The sequence below is a fragment of the Mus pahari genome, chromosome 13 (assembly GCF_900095145.1).
Source record: "Mus pahari chromosome 13, PAHARI_EIJ_v1.1, whole genome shotgun sequence".
Lineage (NCBI taxonomy): Eukaryota > Metazoa > Chordata > Mammalia > Rodentia > Muridae > Mus > Mus pahari.
In genome coordinates this window covers 96,126,618-96,137,032 of record NC_034602.1, presented here as the reverse complement: position 1 = coordinate 96,137,032, position 10,415 = coordinate 96,126,618, and the positions used below count along the sequence as shown (strand labels likewise).

Below are 10,415 nucleotides of genomic sequence, written 5' to 3'. Positions count from 1 at the left end.
CTCTCAAGTGTTGGGATTAAATGCGTGTGCCACCACTGCCTGGCATGGTATCTTTTCTTATTATTTGACTCACCTCAGTTCAGCAGTGAGATCCTTTATTGTAGTGTATTTTTCCTCTAATGATAACTGAGCCTTTTGTAGTACATCTCTCAATTCCTGTAGTTGTCTTAAGGTACTTTTCAATTCTCCATGAGCATTCTGTAGTTCATTTTCAAGAGCTTCCCGTTTCTGCGTGGTTTCTGTTAGTTCAGTTTCTGTGTGGTGTTGTAACCTTTCTAACTCCTTCACTATTAAGAAGATAAAAATCATTAAAAAATGTATGTAAAGCATTTTATTAAGAACTTATGAGTAAGTATAATTAATAATATTCAAAAAAAAGAAAAAGAAAAAAAATAATATTCAAGGGGCAGGGAAGATGTTTCAGTTATTAAATCAGTTGTTTAAACATAAGGACCTGAGTTTAGTTTCCAGACATTCATACATAAGACTGTATTTGTAACCCTATTAAGTATTGGTGTAGACAGACAGATTGCTGGAGTTCGTTGCCCAGTTAGCCCTGCCAATTAATCAGAAACCTTGTCTCAAAAAAATATGATGTCAGCAGTCCAGGAATATACTCACTTCAAACTCTGTCCTCCACATGCACATAGACCAAAATGCACATATTCACATGAGCATGTAAATAAAACATACACATATGCATGCATCCACACACAAGAATATTCAACTTGAGAACTAGAATCTATGAAATTCTCAGTTTGAAGAGTACTTGCCCAACATTCACAAGGGCCTGGACTTAATCTCCAGTACTGATAAACTGGACATATTGGTACCTGTATATTAATCTTAGCACTAGAGAGGTGGGAAGCAGGAGGATCAGAAGTTCATTGTTGTTCTTCACTACATATATAGTTCTAGTGACAGCCTAGGATTCATGAGACTCTAAAAAAAAAAATCTGATAGAACTTTATAAATAAGGATATCTACTTTTATTTATCTAGAAGAGGCAAAATACTGAACACTGTCCCTTGTAGCCCCATCACAACTGTTCATTTTATTCCACTTAAATATGTCTTAGTCAGTGTTCTATTACTATGAAGAGACACCTTGACTGAGGCAACTCTTTTTTTTTTTTTGAGACAGGGTTTCTCTGTGTAGCCCTGGCTGTCCTGGAACTCACTCTGTAGACCAGGCTGGCCCCGAACTCAGAAATTCGCCTGCCTCTGCCTCCCGGGATTAAAGGCGTGCGCCACCACGGCCCGGCTCGCAAGGCAATTCTTAAAGAAACATTTGGGTTGGAGATATGGCTCAGCAGTTGAGAGTACTGGCTGCTCTGTCAGAGGTTCAATTCCCAGCACTCATATGGTGGCTCACAACTGTCTGCAACTCCAGTTCTAGGTGACCTGTCACTCTCACACAGACATGCATTCAGTCAAAACACTAATGCACATAAAACAAAAAGAAATTTTTTTCTTAGAGAAAAAGAAAGAAAACATTTCTCTCATTGGGGGCTTGCTTACACTTTTAAAAGTTTAGTCCACTGTCACTGTGGTAGGGACTATGAAGGCATGCAAGCAGAAAATGGAGTAGCAACTGAGACCTGCATCCTGATCCAAAAATGGCAGAAGAAAGCCAAACTGGGCCTGGCTTGGGCTTTTGAAACTTTAAAGCCCACCCCTAGTACCATACTTCCTCAAACCAGGCCATACCTATGCTAACAAGGCCACAGTCGGTAATCCTTCACAAGTAGTGCCACTCCCTGATGACAAAGGTTTCAAATGTATAAGCCTAGAGAGACCATTCTTTTTTTTTTTTTTTTAATATTTATTTATTTATTATATGTAAGTACTCTGTAGCTGTCTTCAGACATTCCGGAAGAGGGCATCAGATCTTGTTATGGATGGTTGTAAGCCACCATGTGGTTGCTGGGATTTGAACTCAGGACCTTCAGAAGAGCAGTCGGTGCTCTTAACCACTGAGCCATCTCTCCAGCCCCCGAGAGACCATTCTTATTCAAACCAACACACACACACACACACACACACACACACACACACACACACACACACACAGAGGTATTGTATTTAAGTTAAATTCAGCTAACTAGTTGATTACCTGAATTTGTTGTCTTTTCTAGTTCTGTTTTTGTTTGATCTAAAACCATATCTAACTGAGAAAGCTGCATGGATTTATTTTCCCCATCTCGCTTCAAATAAATTATTTCTTTTTCCATTTTAGACAGCTCCTCTTTGTACTGATCCATCTCAAGTTTGGCTTGCCTAATTATAAAAAAAAACCCAAACAACACAACATGTAATGTGGCAACTTTATACCAAACTTGTCTCCTACTTTAAGTATGTAAATTCTATTAGGATAAATAATAGCAAAATTTCCACTCAGATTTTTAAGTCACCTATTATACTTTTAAAATTTTCAGTCTAACTACACATAACTTTATACAATTTTGTAGAGACTGAGGACATGCAAGGATAAGCACATGACAGTTCTATTATTTGAAACATTAATAAAGAGGCTAAATAAATTATCATAAAGACTATATTAAAGACTTATTATCAAGATGTCTTTTTTAGTTTTAAAAGTGATTAGAAATTCTTAGATTGATCAGCATAAGCCAAAGAGAAGGCTAACAGAGTGATTTTAGTGACTAACTTGATTTTTAGGTCAGGAAAGAAAAGTAATAGCTACAATCTGAGTCCAAGCAGAGAAGAGGGAGGCGAGGGACAAAGTTTGTAAGTCCGAGGTAGCCCAGACTACACACTAAGGCCGTCTCAAAGACAAATCAGAGGAAAGGAAGCAAAACAGGTATCGGAAAAGTAACATATTAGAAATAATAGTAAATATTAGAAACAGTGAGCTCTAGGGTAAACTATGGGGATGTCTGAAGTATGATGGAAATAAAATAATCAGAGAAGAAAGCTTTTAAACAAGAAAACTCAAGTCATAACCTGCATCAGTTAAATGAATACTGACAAACCAGAGCTGATGTTGGCGAGAGCAGTGTCAGACGGGCACTATCTGATGACATTAGCTCAGAGTACAGCTTTGACTCTCTGGTATAAGAACATGGGAAAAAGTTTCTTTAGTTTAGAAGCCTGCAAGAGAACTAATAATGCCCTCAGGGTAATGTCAGAGGTTTATTATAGTAAGAGAAAAGAAAAGGCAGAGAATATAGCAGATGTGTATGAACTCCAGAAGGTACAACAGGAGTTTTCAGAAGTTGGCTGAGAAAGGAGAAAAGAGCAATGGGCCTGGAATTGGAAATGCAGCATTTCTTGTATTCTTGTATTTTGTATCCTTGTATTTCAAGGATAGCGCTAGCGCTACAGCGTGAGTAGTCTTCCTGGCCTCACAACGGTCACTAGTGGAAATGCTGTATTAGTGGCTAGATACTTGTCAATAGGAAAGAAATCTTGAAGGAACAATAAGTCACTGGCACTGTTAAGAAGCCTGTATCTGGTCAAGCAAGTACTACTTTAAGTCCAGGGCCCTATCTTAATACTTAATCCCTGTCAATGAGAAAGGAAATCTGGGGACATAAGGCTTTAGTTCCTGCATGTAAGTTCACATTTGACAGATACTGGTATAAATGGGGGTAGAATTATGTCAATTTACTGTGATAATTTTGAATGTCTAGTCAAGGTTGAGAACCATTTTATTTATCCTACATACAATTAAGTCCCCTGACTGGGTGGTGATGGCACATACCTTTGATCCCAGCACTTGGAAGGCAAAGGCAAGTGGATCTCTGAGTTCAAGGACAGCCTGGTCCTCAGAGTGAGTTATAGGATAGCTAGAGCTACACAGAGAAACCCTGTCTTGAGAAACTAAACAAAACAAAACAACCACCACCACCACCACAACAAAAAACACCCAATTAGGTCCTCTGAGAGATTCCACAGTGTGAGGAGAGCTTTGCCTGTTAGTAACTTTCAGTGTTATTTATAATCTAATACAGCAGTTTCCGAGTGCCTGTAAACTATAAGATCTGTGCTAGCTATACTAAATGTTGTGGGGAACCCTAAAATAAGCTAAATAGGGTCCTTATTTTAAGAAAAGAAAGCAAAAATTGTAGTATGATAAAAAAAAAAAAGAAAAAAAAAGAAGGATATGAGGGAGATATAAGAAAATGCTATAGGAACTTAGGCTATGAAGAAGTTAATTCCTCAGAAAAATATCTCACTGCATATTATTAAATCTGAAACTCAAACTTAGCAATACAAAATTGAGAAGGCTAATAAAACTACTATATTCAAATTTTACCTGGCAGTACCAGTTAGCTCGATAATTTTTTGCCTTTTCAAATCCACATCACGTATGGCTGTTTCATATTTTTCTTCCATTTTTCTCAACTTTTCTGTTGAACTTTCCCTTTGTTTCTGAAGCTCTTGTTCTTGCTTTGATACCTGTTAAGCATTTTTCAGTTAAGTCTTTAAATTTAATTACAAGCCAGCACTATCCAGAAAAAAATACTTTATATGTAGTCCAACCTATCACTTAGTTTTAGATGAATTCTAAAAATCAAAGTCAGCTTTGGTGTGGTGGAATGTAACTATAGCTCGAACCCTGGGAAGGCTGAGGTTAGAAGAGTCCCGGAGCTCAAGGCCAATCTCGAAAATATAAAAAGACTCCATCTCAAAAATTGAATAATAAAATTAAAATATAAATGAGGATGCTTTGAAACAATAAGAACAAAACTAACTTTTTTTAAAAAAAGATTTGTTCATTTTATTTATATGGGTACACTGTCGCTATCTTCAGACACACTAGAAGAGGTCATTGGATCCCATTACAGATGGTTGTGAGCCACCATGTGGTTGCTGGGATTTGAACTCAGGACCTCTGGAAGAGCAGTCAGTGCTCTTAACCGNTGTGTAGCCCTGGCTGTCCTGGAACTCGCTTTTTTTTTTTTTTTTTTTTTTTTTTTTTTTTTTTTTTTTTTTTTAATGTACGTACACTGTAGCTGTCCTCAGACACTCCAGAAGAGGGCATCGGATCCCATTGCAGATGGTTGTGAGCCACCATGTGGTTGCTGGGATTTGAACTCAGGACCTCTGGAAGAGCAGTCAGTGCTCTTAACCGCTGAGCCATCTCTCCAGTACCAAAACTAACTTTTAAGATAAGTCACTCATGTATCTCCTTACAGTAGTTGCACATCTGTACCAGTAAAGTGAGTTAGAAGAATTGAACAAGTTCAGGTGAGATGGTGCATGACTGCTGCACATGAGAGGTCTGAATTCAATTCATTCCATAGCACAAGTAAGAAAAAGGAAGGAATGTAAACAAAGAGGAAGGGAAAGAAATACACAAAACATTAAACAGTTCACTTCTCATTGTTTTTAAATAATTTATTTAATAATTTATTTATGTACATTGATGTTTTGCCTGCATGTGTGTCTGTGTGAAGTTGTCAGAACCCCTGAAGCTTGAGTTACAGACAGTTGTGAGCTGCCATGTGAGTACTGGGAATTCAACCTAGGTCCACTGGAAGAGCAGCCAGTGCTGTTAACTGCAGAGCTCTCTCTCTCCCGTTTCCCCTTTTTTATTATCCCAATTTGAAAAGTTTTTTTTTTTTTCTTCTCATGTCAAAAAAAGGTGACTGAGGATGAATTCAGAACATATATGTACTGCCAATATATTCTGCCAATATATTATTTGCTAATAATATATAATCACATATGTGACTAAAAATTATGATGTACTAAGAAGAAATCAGAAAATCTATATTTTTCATATATTTTATTTCTTATGAAAGAGAAAAAATGGAATATGTATGAAAGAGATTGAGACAAAGTTAATAATGAATTAAAGAAAAAAGATTATTCTCTAGTATCAAATTGTCTAGGATTCTTTCAGTGAAATGATATCATCATTATTTAATTTAAACAAATCTTGGTTGTGGTCTTAAAAATTGAACCCAAAGCCTTATGTGTACTAGACAGGAACTGTATCACTGGCTATAATCCCGAGATCAAAACTTATTTGCATAGCCCAGTAGCAGTTATTTTTTTGGGGAAAAGGTTTCTTTTTTTTTTCATACCACATGTGTTATTCAAAAAGGAGACTTCAGAAGACATAATAATTCAGATAGGTATTAACTTTAGATTCAATAAAAAAATTCAGTCAAGAAGTTTAAATTTTAATAAAATTTTGTAGCATAAGAAATCTGACCTTGGCCGAGCATGGTGGCGCATGCCTTTAATCCCAGCACTTGGGAGGCAGATTCAGGCGGATTTCTGAGTTCGAGGCCAGCCTGGTCTACAAAGTGAGTTCCAGGACAGCCAGGGCTGCACAGAGAAACCCTGTCTCGGAAAAAAAAAAGAAATCTGACCTTGGTAGTAAGCGGTCTAGGTCTTATTACATAAGAAATTATGTTTACTAATCAAACACCTCCCAATGATTTTTAAATTTTATTTCATAAAAATCAAACTATTTTTAATTAATAATATATACCTGTTTTTCAAGTTTACTCTGAGTATCTTCTAGCTCTCCATTTCTAATGGTCTCTTGCTGTAACATCTGCTGCTGCTGCTGAAGAGTATGCTGTAGAATGGCATTTTGTTCACTCGTCTCTTCAAGATTATGAGTCTTTATCTTTAGCTCTTTCTGCAAACAATATACCTAGCAAAGATACACATTTCTTTTTACAATGAAATGTTTCAAATAAAAACCAATGAACGTAGCCAGGCGTGGTGGTGCACGCCTTTAATCCCAGCACTTGGGAGGCAGAGGCAGGAGGATTTCTGAGTTTGAGGCCAGCCTGGTCTACAAAGTGAGTTCCAGGACAGCCAGAACTATACAGAGAAACCCTGTCTAGAAAAACCAAAAAAAAAAAAAAAAAAACCAACCAAACAAAAAAAAACCAATGAACGTAAATGTGTCTTCCTTAATTGTCCCACTTTTCATACAGCAGCATAGTTGGTCATGGAGCGAGAAGGGCAGGGTTCATAATTCCGACAGGGGAGATGAATTGGACATGTTTATAGGGTTGGCTCTTGTTTGGTATGTTTCTGAAATGTTCCTATGCGATACATGCATGTCAAAAAGGGTCTTTAATCTAGTAACTGCAAATTATATCTCAATAAAGTTTAGTTGCTAAACCTGATTTTTTAAAAAAAAATAGTATCTCACTACATAACCATGGATAGCTTAAAACTAGGTAGTTCAGGGAGGGGATAGGTGATTTTTCTGAGGGGAAACTAGGAAAGGGGATAACATTTGAAACATAAATAAAGAAAATATCTAATAAAAAAAAAAACCTAGGTAGTTCAGGATCAGCTTAAAACTCATGATTCTCCTGCATCAGCCATCCAAGTACTGGGATTATAAGTATGCGGCACCATGTTCAGCTTCTAAAACCTGATTCTTAATCATTAAACAAGAAACAAAAGCAGAAATTTTAATTTTTGCCAAGCAGTGATGGTGTACATCTTTAATCCCAGCACTCAGGAGGGAAGCGGATCTCTGAGTTCGAGGCCAGTCTGGTCTACAGAGTGAGTTCAGGACAGCAAGAGCTACACAGAGAAACCCTGCCTTGAAAACCAAAACAAAACAAAAAATGAAAAATAAAAAACAAAAAAAAATCAAATTTTTGAAGAATTTTATACTCCTAAATCTAAAACAATGTTTTAGATATTATTTAATTTGTATTAAAATCATTCTGGGGCTGGTGAGATGGCTCAGTGGGTAAGAGCACCGACGGCTCTTCCGAAGGTCCGGAGTTCAAATCCCAGCAACCACATGGTGGCTTACAACCATCCGGAACAAGATCTGATGCCCTCTTCTGGAGTGTCTGAAGACAGCTACAGTGTACTTACATATAATAAATAAATAAATAAATCTTAAAAAAAAAAAAAATCATTCTGTAATGCTTATAAGTTACTACTCTGATTCTAAAAACTAAATCAATTTAAATTTTAAGGTATTCCATTTTATGCTGTAATGAAAGTCTGTTCTTTAAAGAATATATAACTTAGAATTTGTTTTTAATGTCACATATATTATATATAAAGATGTACTTTTAAAGCATATTAAGGAGATGAGGATGTAACTCAGTTGTTAAAGATTCTGCCTAGTATGGTGGTCTGAGAGAGAATGGCTCCCCTAGGTATAAATCACTGGATACTCGGTGGGTGAAACTGTTTGGGAGAGTAGGGAGTGTGACCTTGTGAGAAGATGTGTGTCACTGGGGGTAGGGTTTGAGGTTGCAAAAGACTCATCCATTTGTAGTTAACTCTCTGCCTCATGGCTGTGTCTCAACATATAAGCTCTCAGCTACTGCTCCAGGGCCATGCCTGCTGCTATGTTCCCCGCCATGTTGATCATAGATTCTAACCCTCTGAAGCTGGAAGCCCCAAATAAATTCTTTCTTCTCTATGTTGCCTTAGTCATGGTGTCTTACCACAGTTACAGAAAAGCAACTTGGGGCACCTAGCATACCATGGGTGCCATCCCCAGCAGCACAAAAGCCAGGCATGGCTATACACATTTGTAATCTCAGCACTCGACAATTAGAAGCAGAAAGATCATAAGTTCTATACCATCAGTTGTATAGCAAGTCTGAAGTTACTGTTGGATACCCTAGACCAATCTTGTCTTTAAAAACACCAAACAAAATTAAGTATATTGAAAAGACTATTTAAAAACAAAACAAAACAATAAGAGCAAAAACTTGTAAATTTCGGGCTGGAGAGATGGCTCAGCAGTTAAGAGCATTGGCTGCTTTTCCAGAGGTCATGAGTTCAATTCCCAACAACCATATAGTGGCTCATGACCATCTAGAAAGGGACTTAATGTCCTCTTCTGGTATGCAGGTGTACATGCAGACAAAAAATTCAGACACTGAAAAAAAAATCTTGTAAATTTTCTAAATAAAGGAGCAACTTACCTCTTCAGATTTCTTCTTCAGCTGTCTTTCAAATTTTTCCTTATTTCCTTCCAACTGATTCAAATGCAAAGCAAGTTCTTCCTTACAAATTTCTAATGCTGAATCCAGTTGTCTGACCTAAGGTAAAAACAAGTAAAAATATAACATCAAACAACAAGAAACACCAAGGCTGGGTGTGGAGGCACATGCCTTTACCCCAGCACTTAGGAGGCAGAGGAAGGCAAATCTCTGAGTTCTAGGCCAGCCTGGTCTACATAGTGAGATGCAGGAAATCCAGGGCTATGTAGAAAGAGTCTGCCTCAAAAATAAAACACTTGCTGCACAAGCCTGGTGTCCTGATTTTGATTCCTGAACCAGTGGTGGAAGGAGACAATCAACTCAGGAAAGTTATTCTGACCTCCACCAACCCTATACTGCAACACACACTTATGTGTAAGCAATCTCAACATGCATCAAAGTGATCAAAAATTTTAGGTAATATTTACACCTCTAAAATAGTTCTATTTAGGATATAAAATAGTATGACAGAAAAGATTCACTGTAAAAACTCGTTCTTCACAGCAAACCAGGGAACCAAAGAGGAATCACATAATAGATTCCTGAACAAAGTAAGTTCAGGGCAAGGCACTATGAGATGACAGAGGGGTTCAAAACTGTAGAATGGTTATTTGAAAGAATAACAAGCAGACACCCAAAAGTACTCTCTTAAAAAGGTAAACATATTGCTTATTTCTTAAATAAGCACAAATATCCTAAGAATGTTAGTAAGATGGTATCATTTGGAAATTCTGGTTTATTTAGAAGATAAAAAATTTTTCAGAGCAAAAAACCAAATTCTTTGCTTAGTATCTGTGAAAGTATTTTTCTTAAAGATAACAATAACTTGACTCAAGTGTTTATAAATAAATGCTTTATGCTATCTAAATATAAAGGAACAAATCAAATTTAATAACTTTTTAAAAACTAACTCAAAATGGGCAGTGGTGGCACACATCTTTAATCCCAACACTTTGGAGGCAGAAGCAGGTGGATCTACAGAAGCAGCCAGGTCTACAGATTTAGTTCCAGGACAGCCAAAACTACACAGCAAAACACTGGGGGGTTAGGGGGCGGACAACAAGACAACAAGGTCCTTGGTTTATGCATACATACATAACCACACCCATCTATCCCATCAAGTCATAAGATTCTTTTTTTCTTTTTTTTAGATTTATTTATTATTATAATAATATATTTATATATTTTAGGTTTATATATTATTATATATAAGTACACTGTATGTGCAAAAGGATATACTATATGACACACTACAGCTTCCACAGTGAAATTTGTTTTTCCTCTCTTGAGTGGAAGGTTGCAAGTGTGGAGTACAGGTGCAAGGGGAGGGGAAGAAGGGTGGGATTGGAATGCATGAGCTGAAATTCACAAAGAACCAATAAATAGTTTTTATTTTTTTATTATTATTATTTTCTTTATTTACATTTCAAATGCTATCCCAAAAGTTTCCTAT

The 10,415-nt window shown here is 36.8% G+C and overlaps 1 protein-coding gene across 1 annotated transcript in view; it reads right to left on the bottom strand.

Annotated features, from left to right (window-relative positions):
• The window catches only part of Ccdc18 (coiled-coil domain containing 18), a 98,433-nt gene that overhangs the window by 30,386 nt on the left and 57,632 nt on the right, over positions 1 to 10,415 (bottom strand). Inside the window, exons 17-21 of the mRNA XM_029545195.1 lie at positions 8,906 to 9,022; positions 6,472 to 6,639; positions 4,282 to 4,424; positions 2,116 to 2,279; positions 74 to 287 (exon numbers count right to left, since the gene is read on the bottom strand). Of these exons, the coding sequence (XP_029401055.1) occupies positions 74 to 287; positions 2,116 to 2,279; positions 4,282 to 4,424; positions 6,472 to 6,639; positions 8,906 to 9,022 (806 nt within the window). The remainder of the gene's footprint in view (positions 1 to 73; positions 288 to 2,115; positions 2,280 to 4,281; positions 4,425 to 6,471; positions 6,640 to 8,905; positions 9,023 to 10,415) is intronic.